The 27781-nt window shown below is 39.4% G+C and overlaps 1 protein-coding gene across 11 annotated transcripts in view; it reads right to left on the bottom strand.

Moving 5' to 3' along the window:
• syne1b (spectrin repeat containing, nuclear envelope 1b) overlaps positions 1-27781 on the bottom strand; it is a 318672-nt gene that overhangs the window by 188711 nt on the left and 102180 nt on the right. For all 11 annotated transcript variants that reach the window (XM_062043168.1, XM_062043169.1, XM_062043173.1 and 8 more), the window contains 14 exons: positions 25645-25798; positions 24958-25583; positions 21654-21833; positions 17790-17940; positions 17556-17714; positions 17302-17484; positions 17104-17205; positions 14185-14388; positions 6926-7133; positions 6742-6854; positions 3628-3833; positions 3422-3571; positions 3053-3344; positions 505-677 (listed from right to left, as the gene is read on the bottom strand). In XM_062043168.1, coding sequence (XP_061899152.1) covers positions 505-677; positions 3053-3344; positions 3422-3571; positions 3628-3833; positions 6742-6854; positions 6926-7133; positions 14185-14388; positions 17104-17205; positions 17302-17484; positions 17556-17714; positions 17790-17940; positions 21654-21833; positions 24958-25583; positions 25645-25798 — 2901 coding nt within the window. The remainder of the gene's footprint in view (positions 1-504; positions 678-3052; positions 3345-3421; positions 3572-3627; positions 3834-6741; positions 6855-6925; positions 7134-14184; positions 14389-17103; positions 17206-17301; positions 17485-17555; positions 17715-17789; positions 17941-21653; positions 21834-24957; positions 25584-25644; positions 25799-27781) is intronic.

Below are 27781 nucleotides of genomic sequence, written 5' to 3'. Positions count from 1 at the left end.
TAGAGTACAACCTAAATAACGTCTCTCCTCAATTGAGCAAAATTGAACTCTGTCTCTGCATGATTCCTTGCTTCTAGTCTGCTTAATAGATGTCATCAGTGTTTGAACCTGACAGCTAGCTAGCCATGTCTTAAAGCAGCTCTTCCTGAGGGTGTTTCAGTGTTATAACTTCACCTTTATCTTTACTTTTTACACCAAAACGTGTCCATTCTCCCTTTTCTGTCTACACACTGTGTCTGCTTGTAAGTACTCTGTGTGTGTGCGCTGCCCAACATGCTCCTCTGCTCGTAAAACCAGCAATGTCACCACGTGACGACAACGCGCCGTCATGCCCGTAAAAAAAAGGGGGGGGGACCGTTACTTTTTAGAGGCGGTATAGTACCAAATATGATTCATTAGTATGGCGGTACTATACTAGTACCAGGTATACCGTACAACCCTAACTCCTACTAGACTAGAACATAGGATAGACTTTCTTTATCCCACAGTTCTGACATGTCCTACCTGTGACAGCTCATAGACATAATCAGCATGTTGGCCCAGGCGTCTTTCAAGCTCTGAAGCGGCGAGCTAATGGCCTCCTGTCCTTCCACTGGGTTATGCTTGAGGACCTGCTCTCCCTTGCCCACCGTCATGTTGAGTTTCACCTCGCCTTCACCCTTCATCAGCAGGACATCCTATCAGGAAAGAGGTATGAGGACCTGGGCTTTGTGGAGTTAATTACTAAGACAAATAACACTTTACAAAGAAATAACACACTTTTAATGACACTTATTTCTGCCCACCAGGGGGCTTCGTGTAACAAGCTTGCTTACTGTTGCGTTGACCAGCATTCCTCCAATGGGGAATTCAAATTGCTAGTCTCTCCCAGATTCTTTTTATGGCAATAAGCTGATGTTTATATTCAATCAACAGGCAGTAGTTGGTATTTTGTGGTTTATTCTCCAAGCTTAGAGGACAAACGTGAGACCAATCTCAGTACACAAGCGTTCCCTAGCCCAAGTCTATCCATATAACATATTTTGAAAACTGTATTAACACATTTTGTTATAAGTTCCACAAGTTATATTTATATTGGGAGTAATCAGAGTCACCCGCCTCCTCCTTCCGTTTTACATATCATTGCAGCGTAATAAGGACATTAGTGCCTTAAAACACATTTTTAGGCACTGGCTTCTAAAAAAAAAAAAACAAGCTTAGACTTTTTCTTCAGTACGGTTTCAAATATTTTATTCATTTTTTAAAAATTGGGTTTAATCAGCTATTCTATTTCTTCGTATTACGCCTGGCAGGGTTGAGTTTTGAATTTTTTCCTCCAAAATGTTTTGTGTGATTATTTAAATTTTACTGAACGTGTACTAGGGATGTCCGATAATGGCTTTTTGCCGATATCCGATATTCCGATATTGTCCAACTCTTTAATTACCGATACCGATATCAACCGATATATGCAGTCGTGGAATTAACACATTATTATGCCTAATTTGGACAACCAGGTATGGTGAAGATAAGGTACTTTTTAAAAAAATTAGTAAAATAAGATAAATAAATTAAAAACATTTTCTTGAATAAAAAAGAAAGTACAACAATATAAAAACAGTTACATAGAAACTAGTAATGAATGAAAATGAGTAAAATGAACTGTTAAAGGTTAGTATTATTAGTGGAGCAGCAGCACGCACAATCATGTGTGCTTACGGACTGTATCCCTTGCAGACTGTATTGATATATATTGATATATAATGTAGGAAGCAGAATATTAATAACAGAAAGAAACAACCCTTTTGTGTGAATGAGTGTAAATGGGGGAGGGAGGTTTTTTGGGTTGGTGCACTAATTGTAAGTGTATCTTGTGTTTTTTATGTGGATTTAATAAAAAAAACCCAAAAAAAACGATACTGATAATAAAAAAAACGATACCGATAATTTCCGATATTACATTTTAACGCATTTATCGGCCGATAATATTGGCAGACCGATATTATCGGACATCTCTAGTCATAATTTAAGTTGTCATGTGTCCAGGGACATATTTCCCGAGTTTATAAACATAATATGAATTTTTTTTAAAAAGTAAAAAGACTGTGTGACGATAAAAAATATCGATGTAATCATAGTATATCTGTCAGAAAAATTATATGTAAATTATCAAAAAACTTCCCGTTCCCTGAGTTCCCAATGAACAGACAAGAGGTTGTCTTTGTTGCACCAAGCCAAAGGCTTGGAAAATTCCATTGTGTACGATGGGAGGAGACGGGAGGGGGGGTTATCTATTGTGATCCAAGACTTGCCCAAGCTCGATCCAGGACCAGCCCAAGCCCGAGGCATCTTTTTCTCTTGCGTTAATGTGACCAAAAACAATGTTTGTTTACACACCCCCCATTCCTTTAGAAACAGCTGTTGTTATGTAAACAGGGAACATCCAAATAAAGGAGGAGAAATTTGCCTTTTTCGGTTAGAGCGTGGGTGACACTGTAAGAGGTTACAGGTCGACACGTTTCTCCTCAATTGAGCCAAATTGATAACAGTCTCTGTTTCATTCTTTGCTTCTTGTCTTGTTTAATAGATGTCATCCGTGTTTGAACCTGACAGTATCGACTAGCTACGCTATTGTACTTGGTATCATTACAGTGGAAGTCAGGTCCAGATCCACCCATGGCGTTTGTTTACATTGTGACGCCGGTGAGCTATCGTATCCTCCTACGGTGTGTAGTGAAGCATGTTTAGATATTCCTCGTCCTGCAGTGATAATTGTACTTTTAAAAAACATACTTTATTTGTCGCCATGGAGACAAGGGTTAGTGATTTAGAAGTAGCTAAAACACTGCGGAGGGTGTTTCAGTTTTATAACTTCACCTTTATCTTTACTTTTTACACCAAAATGCGTCCGTTCTCCCTTTTCTGTCTACACACTGTGTCTGCTTGTAAGTACTCTGTGTGTGTGCGCTGCCGAACATGCTCCTCTGCTCGTAAAACCAGCAATGCCTGGGAACCAGTACTGTTTTTGATTCCTTAGTACCGCGATACTATACATATATTGTCCTCCACTGACCTGTACAAGAACGAGTCTTTTCTCCAGAGTCTCCTTATTCCCCAGCGTGCTGTTGAGCGAAGCCAGACGCTCCTGGACTCCGTTCAGCCAGGTCCAGGTGGCCTGCAGAGTCTCCTCGAAGGCCTGCTGCTCCTGTAAAGAGAGCTGGCAGCAGCGCAGCCTCTCCCGGACACGCCTCAGCAGGGTCTGGTACTGCGACTGCAGCTGAGCGGAGACTCGCGTCTCGCTGCCGTCCCCTCGCCCGCCCTCGTTGAGCCCCCGGGCCTCCTGGCACAAACGCTCGAACGAATCTCTGCACGGAAGGGAGGGGAAACGTGTTTGCGTGAGCTCCGAGGGCGGTGGGTGCGTGCATCGGTGCAACTCGGGCACCTTTCTTTGAGGACTTCCTGCTGATATTCCTCCACTTGCTCCAGCAGAGCCTTCTCAGAACAACGTTGTTTGGCTTCCAGTAGATCCGTTGTCATCCTCTTTTCCATGTGCTCCAGCCACCACCGGAGCTTCTTAAGGCGACCCTCGAACCTGCGGGGAAATGTGTTCAGATGTTTGTGGAATGGAGGAGGGAGATGTTGCCTTACCCTTTCATGAGGGACGCGCTGTCCTCCAGGATCTGCTGGTTCTGCCTGCACTGCTCCACAAAGCTGTCCCAGTCCTGCTGGATGGAGGACATGTGCTGCTGGACCTGGCCAGCGTTGGCCTTGGGAAGATGGAGCAGCAGTTTCTCTCCTTCCTCGCAGACCTGCGTGAGATGCAGCTCGCCTTCCTCCATGCGCCCCGTCGCCCCCTGGAACGCCAAAATGTACTTGTCACTATGTTTTCTAATTGCTACGCTTACAAAACCCCAAAAGCGGTGAAGTTGTCACGTTGTGTAAATGCTAAATAAAAAGAGAATACAACAAATCCTTTTCAACTTATATTCAATTGAATAGACTGCAAAGACAAGATATTTCATGTTCACACTGAGAAACTTCTTTTTTTTTGCAAATAATCATTAATTATTGCAAAAAAAGTTGTGTTACATGGCCTTTCCTTTTAACAACACTCAGTAAAGGTTTGGGAACTGAGGAGACACATTTTTGAAGTGGAATTCTTTCCCATTCTTGCTTGATGTACAGCTTAAGTTGTTCAACAGTCTCCCTTCTCATATTTTAGCCTTCATAATGCACCACGCATTTTCAATGGGAGACAGGTCTGGACTAAAGGCAGGCCAGCCTAGTACCCGCACTCTTTTACCATGAAGCCACGCTGTTGTAACACGTGGCTTGGCATTGTCTTGCTGAAATAAGCAGGGGCGTCCATGGTAACAACATATGTTGCTCCAAAAGCTGTATGTACCTTTCAGCATTAATGGCGCCTTCACAGATGTGTAAGTTACCCATGTCTTGGGCACTAATACACCCCCATACCATCACACATGCTGCCTTTTACACTTTGCACCTAGAACAATCCGGATGATTATTTTCCTTTTTGGTCCGGAGGACACGACGTCCACCGTTTCCAAAAACAATTTGAAATGTGGACTCGTCAGACCACAGAAGACTTTTCCACTTTGCATCAGTCCATGTTAGATGAGCTCGGGCCCGGCGAAGCCGACGGCGTTTCTGGGTGTTGTTGATAAATGGCTTTGGCTTTGCATAGTAGAGTTTTAACTTGCACTTACAGATGTAGCGACCAACTGTAGTTACTGACGGTGGTTTTCTGAAGTGTTCCTCAGCCCATGTGGTGATATCCTTTACACATTGATGTCGTTTTTGATGCAGTACCGCCTGAGGGATCGAAAGTCACGGGCTTGCCGCTTACGTGCAGTGATTTCTCCAGATTCTCTGAACTTTTTGATGATATTACGGAGCGTAGATGGTGAAATTCCTTGCAATAGCTGGTTGAGAAATGTTGTCCTTAAACAATTTGCTCAGGCATTTGTTGACAAAGTGGTGACCCTCGCCCCGTCCACAGTTTCCAAAAACAATTTGAAATGTGGAGTCGTCAGACCACAAAAGACTTTTCCACTTTGCATCAGTCCACGTCAGATGAGCTCGGGCCCGGCGAAGCCGGCGGCGTTTCTGGGTGTTGTTGATAAATGACTTTGGCTTTGCATAGTAGAGTTTTAACTTGCACTTACAGATGTAGCGACCAACTGTAGTTACTGACAGTGGTTTTCTGAAGTGTTCCTCAGCCCATGTGGTGATATCCTTTACACATTGATGACGTTTTTGATGCAGTACCGCCTGAGGGATCGAAAGTCACGGGCTTGCCGCTTACGTGCAGTGATTTCTCCAGATTCTCTGAACTTTTTGATGATATTACGGAGCGTAGATGGTGAAATTCCTTGCAATAGCTGGTTGAGAAATGTTGTCGTTAAACAATTTGCTCAGGCATTTGTTGACAAAGTGGCGACCCTCGCCCCGTCCAGTTTCCAAAAACAATTTGAAATGTGGACTCGTCAGACCACAGAACACTTTTACACTTTGTATCAGTCCATCTTAGATGAGCTCGGGCCCAGCGAAGCCGTCGGCGTTTCTGGGTGTTGTTGATAAACGGTTTTCGCTTTGCATAGTAGAATTTTAACTTGCACTTACAGATGTAGCGACCAACTGTAGTTACTGACAGTGGTTTTCTGAAGTGTTCCTCAGCCCATGTGGTGATATCCTTTACACATTGATGACGTTTTTGATGCAGTACCGCCTGAGGGATCGAAAGTCACGGGCTTGCCGCTTACGTGCAGTGATTTCTCCAGATTCTCTGAACTTTTTGATGATATTACGGAGCGTAGATGGTGAAATTCCTTGCAATAGCTGGTTGAGAAATGTTGTCCTTAAACAATTTGCTCAGGCATTTGTTGACAAAGTGGCGACCCTCGCCCCGTCCACAGTTTCCAAAAACAATTTGAAATGTGGACTCGTCAGACCACAGAAGACTTTTCCACTTTGCATCAGTCCACGTTAGATGAGCTCGGGCCCGGCGAAGCCGGCGGCGTTTCTGGGTGTTGTTGATAAATGGCTTTGGCTTTGGATAGCAAAGTTTTAACATGCACTTACAGATGTAGCGACCAACTGTAGTTACTGACAGTGGTTTTCTGAAGTGTTCCTCAGCCCATGTGGTGATATCCTTTACACATTGATGACGTTTTTGACGCAGTACCGCCTGAGGGATCGAAAGTCACGGGCTTGCCGCTTACGTGCAGTGATTTCTCCAGATTCTCTGAACTTTTTGATGATATTACGGAGCGTAGATGATGAAATTCCTTGCAATAGCTGGTTGAGAAATGTTGTCCTTAAACAATTTGCTCAGGCATTTGTTGACAAAAGTGGTGACCCTCGCCCCGTCCTTGTTTGTGAACGACTGAGCATTTCATGGAAGCTGCTTTTATACCCAATCATGGCACCCACCTGTTCCCAATTAGCCTGTTCACCTGTGGGATGTTCCAAATAAGTGTTTGATGGGCATCACTCAACTTTCTCACTCTTTTTTGCCACTTGTGCCAGCTTTTTTGAAACATGTTGCAGGCATCAAATTTCAAATGAGCTAATATTTGCAAAAAATAAAGTTTTCCAGTTCCAACATGAAATATCTTGTCTTTGCAGTCTATTCAATTGAATATAAGTTGAAAAGGATTTGTTGTATTCTCTTTGTATTTACCATTTACACAACGTGACAACTTTTTTGTAGTTTTGTAGTTTGAAGGGAGGCTTTACATTTAGTTTCTGTAATTTGCGCTCCACAATGTGAGTGTCTCCAGACCGGTCGGAGCATTCCTTCACAATCTCCCTCTGTTCTACAAGCCAGCGATGGAACTCCTGACCAAGATCTGCGGACCAAAGAAAGAGGTTTCACGTTGAAATAGAAGAGTTGAAGATTTCCTGGGAGATTTTTCCTCACCATTGAACTGCTGCTGGAGACCGTTCTGCAGTGAGGCCAAAGTCCTGGACGAGACCTGGTTTACAGACTCGTAGGTCTTGATGAGCTCGGTGAGTGCGGAACCCAAGCGGGAAAGCTCCTCCGAAGGGTATTTCCGACACAGGTTGTTGAGGCTTTCTCTCGTGGAGTCGATACTTCCCTGCTGGCTTTGCAGCTCTTTCTGTAGCTCCTAAAAGCAGACAAAGAAAACATTACCAAAACATACGCCCGGGATACCTAGTTGCACCTTCAGGGATGTGAGCGCCCTTTGGGGACAAAAGGGAACATTTCTATCAGCACAAAGTGCTGCCACGAACACCCCCCCAAAAAAAATGTTGAAAATCAAGACTACATGTCCTGCAATTTGGTGCATTTCTAGACTATATTTTACTTTGTATTTATGTTATTCACTTGTGAATAATACTGTATTTATATTATTCACATGTGAATAATGCTGTATAATAGATGGTATTTATGTTATTCACATGTGAATAATGCTGTATAATAGACTGTATTTATGTTATTCACATGTGAATAATTCTGTATAATAGACTGTATTTATGTTATTCACATGTGAATAATGCTGTATAATAGACTGTATTTATGTTATTCACATGTGAATAATGCTGTATAATAGACTGTATTTATGTTATTCACATGTGAATAATGCTGTATAATAGACTGTATTTATATTATTCACATGTGAATAATGCTGTATAATAAACTGTATTTATATTATTCACATGTGAATAATGCTGTATAATAGACTGTATTTATGTTATTCACATGTGAATAATGCTGTATAATAGACTGTATTTATGTTATTCACATGTGAATAATGCTGTATAATAGACTGTATTTATATTATTCACATGTGAATAATGCTGTATAATAGACTGTATTTATGTTATTCACATGTGAATAATGCTGTATAATAGACTGTATTTATGTTATTCACTTGTGAATAATGCTGTATAATAGACTGTGTTTATGTTATTCACATGTGAATAATGCTGTATAATAGACTGTATTTATGTTATTCACATTTGAATAATGCTGTATAATAGACTGTATTTATATTATTCACATGTGAATAATGCTGTATAATAGACTGTATCTATGTTATTCACATGTGAATAATGCTGTATAATAGACTGTATAATAGACTGTGTTATGTTATTCTGTGCCAGTGCATTGAGCAAGTCAAACACTGGATGTGCCAAAATTTCCTACAACTAAATGAAGATAAAACTGAGATAATTGTTTTTGGTGCTAAAAAAGAAAGGTTTAAAGTCATCCAACACCTTCAATCACTGTCCCTGAAAACCTCAAATAAAGCCAGAAATCTTGGGGTTATTTTAGATTCTGATTTACATTTCGACAGTCACATCAAATCAGTAACAAAATCGGCCTACTATCACCTCAAAAATGTAAAAAGACTTAGAGGGCTCATGTCAGCTCAAGACTTAGAAAAACTTGTACATGCCTTTATTACCAGTAGGCTAGACTATTGTAATGGTCTCCTTGCAGGTCTTCCCAAAAAAACTGTCAGGCAGCTACAGCTTGTTCAGAACGCTGCTGCTAGAGTTCTAACAAAGACCAAAAAATGTGAGCACATTACACCAATTCTTAAATCCTTACATTGGCTCCCTGTACATCAGAGAATAGATTTCAAAATCCTCCTGCTCACATATAAATCACTACATGGTCTAGGGCCCAAGTATATCACTGATATGCTCCCACTATATACGCCCTCTAGATCACTAAGATCTTCTGAGACCAATCTGTTAGCGGTTCCAAGAGTAAACTCAAATCAAGGGAGAGCATCATTCAGTCACTATGCAACACATAGCTGGAATAAACTTCCTGAAGATGTCAGACTCTCCCCAACTCTCACTACTTTTAAAACTAGACTGAAGACTTTTATGTTCACCTTAGCTTTCAGCTAAATCTTTTAATCTTTTAACTTTTAACGTCTGCACTGTTCTTATTTTTATTGTCTGCATTTTAATTTTGCTTTTATTTTCTTTCATTTCACTTTGTTGTCTGTGAAGCACTTTGAGTCTGCCTTGTGTATGAAAAGCGCTATACAAATAAAGTTGCCTTGCCTTGCCTTGCCTTATTCACTTGTGAATAATACTGTATTTATATTATTCACATGTGAATAATGCTGTATAATAAACTGTATTTATATTATTCACATGTGAATAATGCTGTATAATAGACTGTATTTATATTATTCACATGTGAATAATGCTGTATAATAGACTGTATTTATGTTATTCACATGTGAATAATGCTGTATAATAGACTGTATTTATGTTATTCACTTGTGAATAATACTGTATTTATATTATTCACATGTGAATAATGCTGTATAATAAACTGTATTTATATTATTCACATGTGAATAATGCTGTATAATAAACTGTATTTATATTATTCACATGTGAATAATGCTGTATAATAGACTGTATTTATATTATTCACATGTGAATAATGCTGTATAATAAACTGTATTTATGTTATTCACATGTGAATAATGCTGTATAATAGACTGTATTTATATTATTCACATGTGAATAATGCTGTATAATAGACTGTATTTATATTATTCACATGTGAATAATGCTGTATAATAAACTGTATTTATGTTATTCACATGTGAATAATGCTGTATAATAGACTGTATTTATGTTATTCACATGTGAATAATGCTGTATAATAGACTGTATTTATGTTATTCACATGTGAATAAAGCTGTATAATAGACTGTATTTATATTATTCACATGTGAATAATGCTGTATAATAGACTGTATTTATGTTATTCACATGTGAATAATGCTGTATAATAGACTGTATTTATGTTATTCACATGTGAATAATGCTGTATAATAGACTGTATTTATATTATTCACATGTGAATAATGCTGTATAATAAACTGTATTTACCGGTATATTATTCACATGTGAATAATGCTGTATAATAGACTGTATTTATGTTATTCACATGTGAATAATGCTGTATAATAGACTGTATTTATGTTATTCACATGTGAATAATGCTGTATAATAGACTGTATTTATGTTATTCACATGTGAATAATGCTGTATAATAGACTGTATTTATATTATTCACATGTGAATAATGCTGTATAATAGACTGTATTTATATTATTCACATGTGAATAATGCTGTATAATAGACTGTATTTATATTATTCACATGTGAATAATGCTGTATAATAAACTGTATTTATATTATTCACATGTGAATAATGCTGTATAATAGACTGTATTTATGTTATTCACATGTGAATAATGCTGTATAATAGACTGTATTTATGTTATTCACATGTGAATAATGCTGTATAATAGACTGTATTTATATTATTCACATGTGAATAATGCTGTATAATAGACTGTATTTATATTATTCACATGTGAATAATGCTGTATAATAGACTGTATTTATATTATTCACATGTGAATAATGCTGTATAATAGACTGTATTTATATTATTCACATGTGAATAATGCTGTATAATAGACTGTATTTATGTTATTCACATGTGAATAATGCTGTATAATAGACTGTATTTATGTTATTCACATGTGAATAATGCTGTATAATAGACTGTATTTATATCATTCACATGTGAATAATGCTGTATAATAGACTGTATTTATATTATTCACATGTGAATAATGCTGTATAATAGACTGTATTTATGTTATTCACATGTGAATAATGCTGTATAATAGACTGTATTTATATTATTCACATGTGAATAATGCTGTATAATAAACTGTATTTATGTTATTCACATGTGAATAATGCTGTATAATAGACTGTATTTTTATTATTCACATGTGAATAATTCTGTATAATAGACTGTATTTATATTATTCACATGTGAATAATGCTGTATAATAAACTGTATTTATATTATTCACATGTGAATAATGCTGTATAATAGACTGTATTTATGTTATTCACATGTGAATAATGCTGTATAATAGACTGTATTTATGTTATTCACATGTGAATAATGCTGTATAATAGACTGTATTTATATTATTCACATGTGAATAATGCTGTATAATAGACTGTATTTATATTATTCACATGTGAATAATGCTGTATAATAGACTGTATTTATGTTATTCACATGTGAATAATGCTGTATAATAGACTGTATTTATATTATTCACATGTGAATAATGCTGTATAATAGACTGTATTTATGTTATTCACATGTGAATAATGCTGTATAGTAGACTGTATTTATGTTATTCACATGTGAATAATGCTGTATAATAGACTGTATTTATGTTATTCACATGTGAATAATGCTGTATAATAGACTGTATTTATGTTATTCACATGTGAATAATGCTGTATAATAGACTGTATTTATGTTATTCACATGTGAATAATTCTGTATAATAGACTGTATTTATATTATTCACATGTGAATAATGCTGTATAATAGACTGTATTTATATTATTCACATGTGAATAATGCTGTATAATAGACTGTATTTATATTATTCACATGTGAATAATGCTGTATAATAGACTGTATTTATATTATTCACATGTGAATAATGCTGTATAATAGACTATTTATATTATTCACATGTGAATAATTCTGTATAATAGACTGTATTTATGTTATTCACATGTGAATAATGCTGTATAATAGATTGTATTTATATTATTCACATGTGAATAATGCTGTATAATAGACTGTATTTATATTATTCACATGTGAATAATGCTGTATAATAAACTGTATTTATATTATTCACATGTGAATAATGCTGTATAATAGACTGTATTTATGTTATTCACATGTGAATAATTCTGTATAATAGACTGTATTTATATTATTCACATGTGAATAATGCTGTATAATAGACTGTATTTATATTATTCACATGTGAATAATGCTGTATAATAGACTGTATTTATATTATTCACATGTAAAAAATACCTAAGTGTTTATTGTCTATTGTGAGCGAACTGTGGTGTATTACTAATATAAGATCACAGGTGTCAAACTCAAGGCCCGGGCCGCCACTTCATTTTATTTGGCCCTGGAAATAATATGTATCAATAAAGTACTGTAACTTTTCTTCCTAAATGTATTCTTTCTTTCTATTTTGGGAGAAAAAAAAAAAGTACTCCGTGTAATCGCAAATGATGTTCACTTAAAAATTGTCTAATTATGCCAAAATGTATCATCAAACATTGAAACCATTTTTTTTTTTAAAATAGAAATAAGTACTAATAATGATTTCAAAGCAAGTTATCCATCAAAATGTGCAATGTAAAAGTAACAATAGATTTCATGGTCAAATTGTGACATTTACTGTGGTTTTTACAGCATTTTTCTCTAAATGAATAAAAGTACTTTTTTTACTGTAATAAACGGTGGTGCCGTTTTGGCATTTACAGTAATACACCAGAAAATCTACACTTGTTGCGGTAAAAAATTAATTAAAAATTTTTTTTAAAAATGGCAGATCGGGTGCCAAAATTCTACTGTAAAATTGCATTTTGTTTTTATTTACAGAAAAAAACAAATGTAAATTTTATAGTAAAATTTTGGCAACTGAGCTGCCTTTTTTTTTTTTTTTTTTTTACCATAAAAACAGCATTAGTTTTTCCATTTACAGTAATGAACACTACATTTTGAGGTGAAATTATTGCAAATTACTAGGGATGTCCGATAATGGCTTTTTGCCGATATCCGATATTCTGATATTGTCCAACTCTTTAATTACCGATACCGATATCAACCGATACCGATATCAACCGATATATGCAGTCGTGGAATTAACACATTATTATGCCTAATTTGGACAACCAGGTATGGTGAAGATAAGGTACTTTTTAAAAAAAATCATAAAATAAGATAACTAAATTAAAAACATTTTGTTGAATAAAAAATAAAGTAAAACAATATAAAAACAGTTACATAGAAACTAGTAATTAATGAAAATGAGTAAAATTAACTGTTAAAAGTTAGTACTATTAGTGGACCAGCAGCACGCACAATCATGTGTGCTTACGGACTGTATCCCTTGCAGACTGTATTGATATATATTGATATATAATGTAGGAACCAGAATATTAATAACAGAAAGAAACAACCCTTTTGTGTGAATTAGGGATGTCCGATAATGGCTTTTTGCCGATATCCGATATTCCGATATTGTCCAACTCTTTAATTACCGATACCGATATCAACCGATACCGATATCAACCGATATATGCAGTCGTGGAATTAACACATTATTATGCCTAATTTGGACAACCAGGTATGGTGAAGATAAGGTACTTTTTAAAAAAAATAATAAAAAAGATAACTAAATTAAAAACATTTTCTTGAATAAAAAATTAAGTAAAACAATATAAAAACAGTTACATAGAAACTAGTAATTAATGAAAATTAGTAAAATGAACTGTTAAAGGTTAGTACTATTAGTGGACCAGCAGCACGCACAATCATGTGTGCTTACGGACTGTATCCCTTGCAGACTGTATTGATATATATTGATATATAATGTAGGAACCAGAATATTGATAACAGAAAGAAATGGGGGGAGGGAGGTTTTTTGGGTTGGTGCACTAATTGTAAGTGTATCTTGTGTTTTTTATGTTGATTTAATAAATTTAAAAAAAAAATTTAAATAAAAAAAAACGATACCGATAATTTCCGATATTACATTTTAACGCATTTATCGGCCGATAATATCAGACATCCCTACAAATTACCATATTTTTTTTCCATTTTTGATTTTAAAAAATGTACTAATAAAATGCATAAAACAATTGAGTAAAAATAGTATTCACTGTAAGAAGAGGCCCTCTGGGGCCAAACACAACTGCAATGTGGCCCTCAGTGAAAACCACTTGGACACCTCTGCTCTAGAACTATAACCGTTTCCATGTAACAGTGTTGGGATTGTAATCATCCACATATGATTAGCAGCAAAGTGGTCAGTTGTCAATATTGTGGCTTGGAGAGTGAACGGAGACAACAACAAGTAAGCTAGCTAAATGGTTAGCTAACTAACTTGATCGACTTCCAGTCCTGCAACTCAGTGTGGCATTTAGGCAAGAAGAACAGCAACTCAACAAAGAATTTCATTAAAAACCGTGGAAGTGATATTTCAACACGAAATGTCTAAAAATGCGGATTTTCGTGGAAAATTCACATTGCTGCACCTTCACTCTGCAGATGTCCTCGGGATCCGAACCCACCGGAGACGACACCAAGGAGTCCTCCATACCCTTGAGCCATGTTGACATCTGTGAAATATAGTCTTCCAGAAGTTTCTTCTGAGAGCTGAAGTCCACCAGGTTTGTCATGGCTTGCTCGTGCAGCTTCTGAACGGAGTCCATCTTCTTCCTTAGGTCGTTCTCAAGCATCTGTGGTGGGTCAAAGCAGGGTGGGTGGGTCTCGCTTGTTGATGTTTTTGACACCAGTGAAGTTTTCACGTTGTGTAAATGGTAAATAAAAAGAGAATACAATGATTTCCAAATCCCTTTCAACTTATATTCAATTAAATAGACTGCAAAGACAAGATAATTAACGTTCAAACTGGAAAACTTTGTTATTTTTTGTGAATATTAGCTCATTTGGAATTTGATGCCTGCAACATGCAAACAGGACTGCTTCCATGAAATGCTCAGTCGTTCACCAACAAGGATGGGATTTATCAACAACACCCAGAAACGCCGCCGGCTTCGCTGGGCCCGCTGGAACACTTCAGAAAACCACTGTCAGTAACTACAGTCGGTCGCTACATCTGTAAGTGCAAGTTAAAACTCTACTATGCAAAGCCAGAGCCATTTATCAACAACACCCAGAAACGCCGCCGGCTCCGCTGGGCCCGAGCTCGTCTAAGATGGACTGATGCAAAGTGGAAAAGTGTTCTGACGAGTCCACATTTCAAATTGTTTTTGGAAACTGTGGACGACGTGTCCTCCGGACCAAAGAGGAAAAGAACCATTCGGACTGTTCTAGGCGCAAAGTTCAAAAGCCAGCATGTGTGATGGTATGGGGGTGTATTAGTGCCCAAGGCATGGGTAACTTACACATCTGTGAAGGCACCATTAATGCTGAAAGGTTTGATTGATTGATTGATTAAAACATTTATTAGTAGATTGCACAGTACAGTACATATTCCGTACAAGTGACCACTAAATGGTAACACCCGAATAAGTTTTTCAACTTGTTTAAGTCGGGGTCCACGTTAATCAATTCATGGTAGGTGTTAGGGGTGTGGGAAAAAATCGATTCGAATTCGAATCGCGATTCTCACGTTGTGCGATTCAGAATCGATTCTCATTTTTTAAAAAAATCGATTTTTTTATTTTTCTTTAATATAATTTTTTTATTTTTTTAAATTAATCAATCCAACAAAACAATACACAGCAATACCATAACAATGCAATCCAATTCCAAAACCAAACCCGACCCAGCAACACTCAGAACTGCAATAAACAGAGCAATTGAGAGGAGACACAAACACCACACAGAACAAACCAAAAGTAGTGAAACAAAAATGAATATTATCAACAACAGTATCAATATTAGTTACAATTTCAACATAGCAGTGATTAAAAATCCCTCATTGACATTATCATTAGACATTTAGTTTATGAGATGCGATGCAAGTGTAAGCCACTGTGACACTATTGTTAATTTTTTGTATTTTTTTTTTAAATTAATGTTTGTAATGATAATATCAATGAGGGATTTTTAATCACTGCTATGTTGAAATTGTTACTAATATTGATACTGTTGTTGATAATATTCATTTTTGTCTCACTACTTTTACATTGTTCCCTGTCATGTTTGTGTGTCCTCAATTGCTCTGTTTATTGCTATTCTGAATGTTGCTGGGTCGGGTTTTGTTTTGAAACTGTATTGCAATATTATGGTATTGTTGTGTATTGTTTTCATTAAAAAAAAATAATTAAAAAATGTTTTTTTTTTGTTTTTTTTAAAATCGTTTTTGAATCGAGAATCGTGTTGAATTGAAAAAAAAAAAATCGATTCTGAATCAAATCATGACCCCAAGAATCGATTTTGAATCGAATCGTGGGACACCCAAAGATTCCCAGCCCTAGTAGGTACATACAGGTTTTGGAGCAACATATGTTGCCATCCAAGCAACGTCTTTTTCATGGACGCCCCTGCTTATTTCAGCAAGACAATGCCAAGCCACGTGTTACAACAGCGTGGCTTTGTAGCAAAAGAGTGCGGGTACTAGAATAGTCCAGACCTGTCTCCCATTGAAAATAGCACAACGGGCTGTTGCACAACTTAAGCTTTACATAAGGAAGAATGGGAAATAATTCCACTTCAAAAATGTGTCTCCTCACTTCCCAAACCTTTACTGAGTGTTGTTAAAAGGAAAGGCCATGTAACACACTGGTAAAAATGCCCCTCTGACAACTTTTTTGCAATGTGTTGCTGCCATTAAATCCTAAGTTCATGATTATTTGCAAAAAAAATAAATAAGTTTCTCAGTGTGAACATGAAATATCTTGTCTTTGTAGTCTATTCCAGTGGTCCCCAACCTTTTTGTAGCTGTGGACCGGTCAACGCTTGAAAATTTGTCCCACGGACCGGTGGTGGTGGGGGGGGGGGTTTAATTTTTTTTTATTTTTTTATTTTTATTTTTTACATAATTAAATACAATCATGTGTGCTTACGGACTGTATCCCTGCAGACTGTATTGATCCATATTGATATACAATGTGTATATTGTGTTTTTTATGTTGATTTATTTTTTTTATTTTTTTTTACATAATTAAATACAATCATGTGTGCTTACGGACTGTATCCCTGCAGACTGTATTGATCCATATTGATATATAATGTGTATATTGTGTTTTTTATGTTGATTTCATAAAAAAAAAAAAAAAATTTTTTTTTTTTTTTTTCCAAATCTCTTGTGCGGCCTGGTACCAATCGGTCCGCGGACCGGTACCGGGACACGGCCCGGTGGTTGGGGACCACTGGTCTATTCAATTGAATATAAGTTGAAAAGGATTTGCAAATCATTGTATTCTCTTTTTATTTACCATTTACACAACGTGCCAACTTCACTGCTTTTGGGGTTAGTAAAATACCTGCAGTTTAGGAGGAGTCTCCAGACTTTCAGTGCTCTTCTTCATCTCTGAGATTTTGCCCGGCAGGTCTGCAAGCCTCACCTCCTTCTCACCTATCTGTGCCTGTTGACGTGAATGAAGCATCAGTTTGGTTAGCGGTGTCGGAATCGACCGAGGTCACCCTCAAATTCCAAGCATGTGGGAGGATTGGGTGAATACCTGCAGCTCAGAAAGCCTCACCGAGACCTTCTGACTGTCCTTGAAGTTGTTCAGACTCTCGTTCAGTTCCGACACGCAGCTGCCGGTCCAGCCGTCGATGTCATCAGCAATTTGTCGCACGTCCTCCCACAACTTTAGACTGCGGTTGAGGTGATGGAGGTTGTCGTTCAGCTTCTCAGTCACCTGAGTGAGAGCATCAAGCATTACTGGACATTTTCAATGTACTTTTTCCAATGCTGGCTTTGTTGACCTACATCCAGCCAATGGTCCACGACCGTCTCCATGTCCTTTTTCACCGCTTGTGAGTCGCACTCTGGCACCTTCTTCAGTTCCATTACCAGCTGTTTTCCTTTCAAAGAAAACTGGTCCAGCTCAGGCTTCTTGTTGGCCATCTCTGCCTTCACAGCTTCATGCTAGAAATGGAGCAGTGAGTGGTTCTGGTTGAAGGGATTTGTAATCGGTGATCATTTCATTCAATATGATCAGACCTTGGTTAGTGATCTCTTGGTTTCCTCGTGGTCTTTCAAAGCAGGACTGATATCCACGAGGTGTTCGGTGCTTTCCATCACGCTGCCGATGGAGGTTTTAAGCATTTGGTACTCCCGCATGAGCTCGGCTAGAACGTTGCACTGCTTTTGTCTGTGGAGCGAAGAAAGAAGAAGATGCGAACATGGTTATATGCAACAATGTGCAACTGAGGTGGATTATACCGTGTACCATTTTCTCATATGATTGTGAGCTAGCATGTATTTGTATTTGGTCACATAGTCCTTTAGAGCAGTGGTCCCCAACCTTTTTGTACTTGAGGACCGGTCAACGCTTGAAAATTTGTCCCACGGACCGGGGGGGGGGGGGGGACATGACCTATGGTCATGAGCTTTGGGTTATGACCGAAAGGACAAGATCACGGGTACAAGCGGCCCAAATGAGTTTCCTCCGCCGGGTGGCGGGTCTCTCCCTTAGAGATAGGGTGAGAAGCTCTGCCATCCGGGAGGAGCTCAAAGTAAAGCCGCTGCTCCTCCACATCGAGAGGAGCCAGTTGAGGTGGTTCGGGCATCTGGTCAGGATGCCACCCGAACGCCTCCCTAGGGAGGTGTTTAGGGCACGTCCGACCGGTAGGACGCCACGGGGAAGACCCAGGACACGTTGGGAAGACTATGTCTCCCGGCTGGCCTGGGAACACCTCGGGATCCCCCGGGAGGAGCTGGACGAAGTGGCTGGGGAGAGGGAAGTCTGGGTTTCCCTGCTTAGGCTGCTGCCCCCGCGACCCGACCTCGGATAAGCGGAAGAAGATGGATGGATGGATGGATGGATGGATGGCCAATGAAGATGGATAGAACGGGGGTGATATGGGCTGTTCTGGGTGCACCGGTCAAAAGTCTGGCAGCCGCATTTTGTACAGTCTGAAGTCTCTATAGCGTTGACTTGTTGAAGAGAGCGAAAAAAGAAATTGGTCGGCTCCAAGGCTAGAGTTACGAAGAGTGGGGCTCTTCGTGTAAAAGGTATTTAAGGACAGTGGTCCGGGAGGACATCAGAAGAGTAATCAGGCCCATACTCTTTCTCCTGGAAGCTGCAGTTCCAGTCTAAAGCTCGCTGAAACAAATAAAGCTTTTTGTTCCACGACTCATCGTTGGCGTCTTCTTGGCTCACCACCCATCACACGACCGACAAATATACAACACAACAAAGACAGCGCTGCAGCGAGTACGCTGTTACTGTTAGCACCTTCATGTTGCCAGACCTAAGCTAACCGAGTAAGCACACATTAGACAAATGAACAAACTGCCTTGAGAAATCTTTTTTTTTTTTTACCAGGGATTCTCAAACTGTGGCAGGTGGGCTCTATCTAGACCAGGGGTGCCCATTACGTCGATCGCGAGGTCCATGGTGGAGGGTGTGTCAGTCCATCACCAGCCAGGCATTAAAAAATAGACCTAAAAATTAGCAATCTTCACCAAGACGGCACTTTTGTGAATTGATTGACAATTGATTGCTGCCAGATCATTATTAAGAAAAAATGACCGACAGGAAGGTGACAAACAATTTTTATTTCAACAGACTCTCGCGCCGTACCTGCCGTCAAAACTCTGAAGACCGACTGCACAGTTCCTGTTTTCACAATAAAAGCGCTGCTTCATCCTGCCTGCGCTGACAAAATAAGAGTCTCGGAAAGCTGGCGCGCACAAGCTAGCAAGCTACGGAGTTTGCCGCCAATGTATCAAAAATCCCAAATAGTTTTTAATCATATTTATTTTATATTGTTTTTAATATTGGTTTTATATGTATTTATTTTTTGTGTTTTTATTCAGTCATTAGTGGAGCTAAGGATAATATTTGAATATTGTTTTTAATATTGTTGTGCAGCACTTTGGAAACATTTTGTTGTTTAAATGTGCTATATAAATAAAGTGGATTGGATTGGATGTATTTCTTGTAAAGCGTATAAAAAGGAGTACGGAAGCTGGACAAATAAGACGGCAAAAAGCAAGCACTTTCATGTGGTATTGGACAGAAAGGAGGACTTGTTTTCTCCTCCATTTTTTCTCCTGATTCCAATCAATGCAAGTCATCACAATCATACCAACTTATATTCTTGTCTTCATGACAGAAAGGAATGTTAAACATGCTTGTATTATCATTAAACACCTTTAACTTGTTAACAAAAACCTCTCTTTCATAAATAAATCAATATAAATGATATATATGAATGAGGTAGATCCCCTCCACTTGGTACATTGAAAAGTAGCTGTGTGGACACCCCCTGATCTAGAAGTACGCCAAAGAATGACTTAATTAAATATTCACACTCAGTGTTACTGTTTAAATCAGGGGTCACCAACCTTTTTGAAAGCAAGAGCTACTTCTTGGGTACTGATTAATGCGAAGGGCTACCAGTTTGATACACACTTAAATAAATTGCCAGAAATAGCCAATTGGCTCAATTTACCTTTAACTCTATGTTATTATTAATAATTAATGATATTTACACTTAATTGAACGGTTTAAAAGAGGAGAAAACACGAAAAAAATGACAAATACATTTTGAAACATAGTTTATCTTCAATTTTGACTCTTTAAAATTCAAAATTCAACCGAAAAAAAGAAGTGAAAAGCTAGCTAATTCGAATCTTTTTTAAAAACTTAAAAAAATAATTTATGGAACATCATTAGTAATTTTTCCTGATTAAGATTAATTTTAGAATTTTGATGACATGTTTTAAATAGGTTAAAATCCAATCTGCAATTTGTTAGAATATGTAACAAATTGGACCAAGCTATATTTATCACAAAGACAAATCATTATTTCTTCTAGATTTTCCAGAACAAAAATTTTAAAAGAAATTCAAAAGACTTTGAAATAAGATTTAAATTTGATTCTACAGATTTTCTAGATTTGCCAGAAGAATTTTTTAAAATTTGAATCATAATAAGTTTGAAGAAATATTTCACAAATATTCTTCGTCGGAAAAAGATAAGCTAAAATGAAGAATTAAATTCAAATGTATTTATTTTTCTTTACAATAAAAAAAAAAAAATACTTGAACATTGATTTAAATTGTCAGGAAAGAAGAGGAAGGAATTTAAAAGGTAAAAAGGTATATGTGTTTAAAAATCCTAAAATCATTTCTAAGGTTGTATTTTTTCTCTAAAATTGTCTCTCTGAAAGTTATAAGAAGTAAAGTAAAAAAATTAATGAATTTATTTAAACAAGTGAAGACAAAGTCTTTAAAATATTTTCTTGGATTTTCAAATTCTATTTGAGTTTTGTCTCTCTTAGAATTAAATATGTCGGGCAAAGCGAGACCAGCTTGCTAGTAAATAAATACAATTTAAAAAATAGAGGCAGCTCACTGGTAAGTGCTGCTATTTGAGCTATTTTTAGAACAGGCCAGCGGGCTACTCATCTGGTCCTTACGGGCTACCTGGTGCCCGCGGGCACCGCGTTGGTGACCCCTGGTTTAAATTGTGTGTAATGTTGCAGTGGCCAAAACATGAAATATACTTGTTAAATAAAACCTCTGCCTTGTTTTATTGAATATTTAGACTTACTAGGCAACTGGATTTTAATGTACAGTAGGTCATTATGGTGGTACTTCCATGTGCTTTCTGAGGTGGTCATTTGTGAAAAAAGTTCAAAACCACTGTTCTAGACCATGGACGTGCTTGACTTTACAACGAGTCATTTAAAAGGAACTTGAAGCCTTGTCGATATGCTCGGACGTCCTTTGTTCAAAATTGCCCCATTCTGTTTGTATTTGGTAGCCTGGAGGTTGCTGGGATAGGCTTCAGCTTACCTGTGACCCTAATGAAGATATGAACAATGGATGGATGCAAACATATTGCTATGGTACCTTTCTGTAATAAGCTTCTTGGTGTCCTCCCAGGTGTTGTCCAGCAGGCTGGTTTCTCTCAGCGCCTCCCCTGCTAACTCTGCATCTCTCTGGGCCAGCTGGTTGGCCTTGTCCCTCAGCCACTGCGCCTCATGCTGGTGCGACTCCAGCTCGTCCTCCAGCTGATTGAAGAAGCGCAGCCTGACGGAGGAGAAAACCATGCTATTTGTAGTCCCAACGTCATTTCCTAATAATGGTAATAATGGACTCAGACTAGAACTTTAACAGCCACATTAAGTCAATAACATCAGCAGCTTTTTACCACCTAAAACATTGCCAAAATGAGAGGAATAATGTCTAAATCAGACTTGGAAAGACTAATCCATGCCTTTGTCTACACTAGTGTAAATACATTCTCACTGAGTTCTCTAAACAAGCTGTAAAGGAGAACGCTGCTGCTCCAGTCCTGACGAGAACCAGGAAATACGAGCATATTAGTCCAGTGCTTAGGTCACTATAGAGCTATACAAACCATCACTGGGTCTGAGAACCTCAGAAAATGGCCTCTTGCTGGTATGTTAGAGCCATATGAACCATGTCAAGGTCTGAGAACCTCAGGGAGTGGTCTCCTCCTGACATGTCAGAACCATATTAACAATCTTGAGTTGTACGTACCTCAGGGTGTGGTCTCCTCCTGGTATGTTAGAGCTATTTGAACTATCATGGGGTCTGAGAACCTCAGGGGGTGGTCTCCTCCTGACATGTTAGAACCATATTAACAATCTTGTGTTCTAAGTACCTCAAGTAGTGGTTTCCTCTTGGTATGTTAGAGCCATATGAACCATGTCGAGGTCTGAGAAACTCAGGGAGTGGTCTCCTCCAGATATGTTAGAACCATATTAACAATCTTGAGTTGTACGTACCTCAGGGTGTGGTCTCCTCCTGGTATGTTAGAGCTATTTGAACTATCATGGGGTCTGAGAACCTCAGGGGGTGGTCTCCTCCTGACATGTTAGAACCATATTAACAAACTTGAGTTCTAATCACCTCAAGTAGTGGTCTCCTCCTGGTATGTTAGAGCCATATGAACCATCTCAAGGTCTGAGAAACTCAGGGAGTGGTCTCCTCCTGACATGTTAGAACCATATTAACAATCTTGATTTCTAAGTACTGCAAGTCGTAGTCTCCTCCTGGTATGTTAGAGCTATATGAACTATCATGGGGTCTGAGAACCTCAGGGGATGGTCTCCTCCTGACATGTTAGAACCATATTAACAATCTTGAGTTCTAAGTACCTCAGGGAGTGGTCTCCTCCTGGTATGTTAGAGCGATTTGAACTATCATGGGGTCTGAGAACCTCAAGGGGTGGTCTCCTCCTGACATGTTAGAACCATATTAACAAACTTGTGTTCTAAGTACCTCAAGTAGTGGTCTCCTCCTGGTATGTTAGAGCCATATGAACCATCTCGAGGTCTGAGAACCTCAGGGAGTGGTCTCCTCCTGACATGTTGGAACCATATTAATAATCTTGACTTCTAAGTACCTCAAGTAGTGGTCTCCTCCTGGTATGTTAGAGCCATATGAACCATGTTGAGGTCTGAGACCCTCAGGGAGTGGTCTCCTCTTGACATGTTGGAACCATATTAATAATCTTGACTTCTAAGTACCTCAAGTAGTGGTCTCCTCTTGGTATGTTAGAGCCAAACGAACCATCTCGAGGTCTGAGACCCTCAGGGAGTGGTCTCCTCCTGACATGTTGGAACCATATTAATAATCTTGAGTTCTAAGTACCTCAAGTAGTGGTCTCCTCCTGGTATGTTACAGCTGTATGAACCATTTTGAGGTCTGAGAACCTCAGGGAGTGGTCTCCTCCTGACATGTTAGAACCATATTAACAATCTTGAGTTCTAAGTACCTCAAGTAGTGGTCTCCTCCTGGTACAATAGAGCCCTATGAACCATCTCGAGGTCTGAGAACCTCAGGGAGTGGTCTCCTCTTGACATGTTGGAACCATATTAATAATCTTGACTTCTAAGTACCTCAAGTAGTGGTCTCCTCTTGGTATGTTAGAGCCAAACGAACCATCTCGAGGTCTGAGACCCTCAGGGAGTGGTCTCCTCCTGACATGTTGGAACCATATTAATAATCTTGAGTTCTAAGTACCTCAAGTAGTGGTCTCCTCCTGGTATGTTAGAGCCATATGAACCATCTCGAGGTCTGAGACCCTCAGGGAGTGGTCTCCTCCTGACATGTTAGAACCATATTAACAATCTTGAGTTCTAAGTACCTCAGGGAGTGGTTTCCTCTTGGTATATTAGAGCCATATGAACCATCTCGAGGTCTGAGAACCTCAGGGAGTGGTCTCCTCCTGACATGTTAGAACCATATTAACAATCTTGAGTTCTAAGTACCTCAGGGAGTGGTTTCCTCTTGGTATATTAGAGCCATATGAACCATCTCGAGGTCTGAGAACCTCAGGGAGTGGTCTCCTCCTGACATGTTAGAACCATATTAACAATCTTGAGTTCTAAGTACCTCAGGGAGTGGTTTCCTCTTGGTATATTAGAGCCATACGAACCATCTCGAGGTCTGAGAACCTCAGGGAGTGGTCTCCTCCTGACATGTTAGAACCATATTAACAATCTTGAGTTCTAAGTACCTCAAGTAGTGGTCTCCTCCTGGTACAATAGAGCCCTATGAACCATCTCGAGGTCTGAGAACCTCAGGGAGTGGTCTCCTCCTGACATGTTAGAACCATATTAACAATCTTGAGTTCTAAGTACCTCAGGGAGTGGTCTCCTCCTGACATGTTGGAACCATATTAATAATCTTGACTTCTAAGTACCTCAAGTAATGGTCTCCTAATGGTACGTTAGAGCTATATGAACTAGCATTGGCTCTGAGAACCTCAGGAAGTGGTGTCCTGCTGCTGCCCAGAGTCAGGACCAAACACGGTCAGGCTGCGTTTCACTTTTATGCTCCTAAACCCTGGAATAGTCTCCCAGAAGATGTGACACAGGCCTCACCGTTGGCAATGTTCAAACCAAGGCTGAAAACAGTTTTATTTCATTGTGCATATGCCAACTGAAAGTATTTCATCTACTCTATTTGATGATATGATATGATATCTATTTGATATTGATGATAACAATTATGATAGCTTCTACAATGATTTTATTTTCTGATTTTAATTTGAATTATGATTATTTTTTTGATTACTTTATATTTTTACTTTTGCCTTTTTGTAATTTTCCGTGAAGCACTTTTGTACAAATTTTCCTGTACAAATAAATCTTTGTGGTTGCACAAACCATGCTGACGTTACCTCTGTTGCAGGGACAGAAGACTTGGCTCCTTGAAGCTCTGATGGTCCGCCTTTTCTTCGATGTCCTCCACGGCCTTGAGCAGCTGCTCTTTGCGCTGCCTAAAGGACGTCCACAGAGCGCCCAAAGCCTCGGCTTCACTCTGCTTGGTTCCCAGCAGGTTTCTCACGGTGTCCAGCTCGGCGCTGAGAGAGTCGGCCAGCGCGCGGCACGACCTGCGAGACCCCTCCTCGGCGCCCATGTGCAGGTGACTTTTGCAGAGAGCACTGTCCAACACCACGGCCAGCGTCTCCAGCTGGCAGACGTCCGGCACGATGCAGGAGAGCTCCTGCTGCAGCTCCTCCACCCGCCCTCGGTCCCAGCTCCCGGCGCTCTCCACGGTCTGCCTCAGATCCCGCAGCGCGCCCGCGGCCGCGCTGTGCGTCTGCAGGAAGTTCTTCAGCCTTTCCAGACACTCGGAGCGCAGCTGTACTATGTGCTGCGCCTCCAGGTAGGGTTGGACGCAGCTGTCCGCTCGGCTGCGGAGGAGCTGCGCGTCACAAGGCTCGGAGGACTGACAGAGGCTCTCCGCCTGATGCTCCAAGCTCTGTCTATTGCCCGCCTGCTTCTGTAAGGCTGCCTGGCTCTCCTACCAAGGGAAGACGATGACTCAGATGACTGAAATCAGAACAATGATGCATGTCTCCTACCTTTACTAGTGTGCTGGCGGCCTGCAGGTGGCTGATGCTGATTTGGGAAGCGGAGTGAAGACTGGAAAGCATGGTCTCACTCCACCGGGAGAAGTTCAAGAGGTCCCGGTCGAACTGCTCCACTTTGGAGAGGTGGTTTTGGAGCTCCTGGATTCTGGCGGACAAAAAATAGTATTTTTCTGACTAAAATCCTTTCATTTTGTCAAAAATCGACAGTGCGCCTTATAACCCGGTGCGCCTAATGTACGGAATAATTCTGGTTGTGCTTACCGACCCCGAAAGCTATTTTATTCGGTACATGGTGAAATGCTAAGTGTGACCAGTAGATGGCAGTCAAACATAAGAGATACACTACCGTTCAAAAGTTTGGGGTCACCCAAACAATTTTGTGGAATAGCCTTCATTTCTAAGAACGAGAATAGACTGTCGAGTTTCAGATGAAAGTTCCATTTTTCTGGCCATTTTGAGCGTTTAATTGACCCCACAAATGTGATGCTCCAGAAACTCAATCTGCTCAAAGGAAGGTCCGTTTTGTAGCTTCTGTAACGAGCTAAACTGTTTTCAGATGTGTGGGGTTTTCTAATCATCAATTAGCCTTCTGAGCCAATGAGCAAACACATTGTACCATTAGAACACTGGAGTGATAGTTGCTGGAAATTGGCCTCTATACACCTATGTAGATATTGCACCAAAAACCAGACATTTGCTGCTAGAATAGTCATTTACCACATTAGCAATGTATAGAGTGTATTTCTTTAAAGTTAAGACTAGTTTAAAGTTATCTTCGTTGAAAAGTACAGTGCTTTTCCTTCAAAAATAAGGACATTTCAATGTGACCCCAAACGGGGGCGGTATAGCTCGGTTGGTAGAGTGGCCGTGCCAGCAACTTGAGGGTTCCAGGTTCGATCCCCGCTTCTGCCGTCCTAGTCACTGCCGTTGTGTCCTCGGGCAAGACACTTTACCCACCTGCTCCCAGCGCCACCCACACTGGTTTAAATGTAACTTAGATATTGGCTTTCACTATGTAAAGCGCTTTGAGTCACTTGAGAAAAAGCGCTATATAAATATAATTCACTTCACTTCACTTTTGAACGGTAGTGTATGTTAACGTGTGTTGTTCTCCAATGAACACTTTACGACAGTTCTATGTTTCCCTTTACGGCAATTCATGCTGGAGGCGGGGCAGTGGGGGCTGCTGCAGGAAGGCATGTAATGGAGGGAACTATGTTGACATGTGGGCTGCCTCAGTGTCGGAATAAAACTCAATATACTTAATATACGTTGTGTCTACTAAGTCTATATCAACATTGGTAGCAGAGGATGGTTTGAAGATGGCTGCGAACTACAGAGTACCGCCGAAGTTTGACGAAACCAGGCCGTATGAATGTTGGAAAAATGAAGTTAACATATGGGCACGAGTTACCGAACTCGACAAGAAGAAGCAGGCGCTTGCTGTGGCTTTGGGTCTGGAAGGACGAGCCAAGGATATCGCTATGGAGATACCAGCAGACGACTTGGACAAAGACACTGGTATGGCGACATTACTAGCAAAACTGGACGGTGTGTTTCAGCTAGAAGAAAAGGACCGCGCGTACGAAGCGTATTCCCAGTTTGATCGTTTAATGAAAGACAGTTCCGTTTCAATGGCAGACTACATAATTGACTTTGAGCAGCGATACAACCGAATTAAAAAGTACGACATGGCGCTTCCAGATGCTGTGTTAGCCTTCAAGTTGTTGGACACGGCCTGCCTCGATGAGAAAAACAGACAACTTGCACTAACGGCGTGCCCCGACCTAAAGTTTGCGTCCATGAAGTCGGCACTCAAGCGGATTTTTGGAGCGAAAACGGCGCCAGGTTTGTCGCACGGGATTCAACTAAACCAAGATGCAGCTTTCTTCACTGAACAACGACAACGACAAGGACAGGGAAGACGGAACACGTTTCAAAAGAAGAGTGAAAGGACACCCTTGCCGGGCACCAACCCATTGGATAAGTTCGGTAAGCGTTCAAGATGTGCCGTTTGTCAAAGCACATTTCATTGGGCCAAGGACTGTCCTTACAAGAAGAACGAACAAGTAAGACTAACAGAAGACGAAAATGTAGAAGAAGTTAACATAACGTTGTTGACAAATGA

The sequence above is a fragment of the Entelurus aequoreus genome, linkage group LG03, assembly GCF_033978785.1.
Source record: "Entelurus aequoreus isolate RoL-2023_Sb linkage group LG03, RoL_Eaeq_v1.1, whole genome shotgun sequence".
In the NCBI taxonomy this organism is placed as follows: Eukaryota; Metazoa; Chordata; class Actinopteri; order Syngnathiformes; family Syngnathidae; genus Entelurus; species Entelurus aequoreus.
Note: the sequence above shows the minus strand (reverse complement) of the source record. Positions and strands in the feature narration are given on the sequence as shown.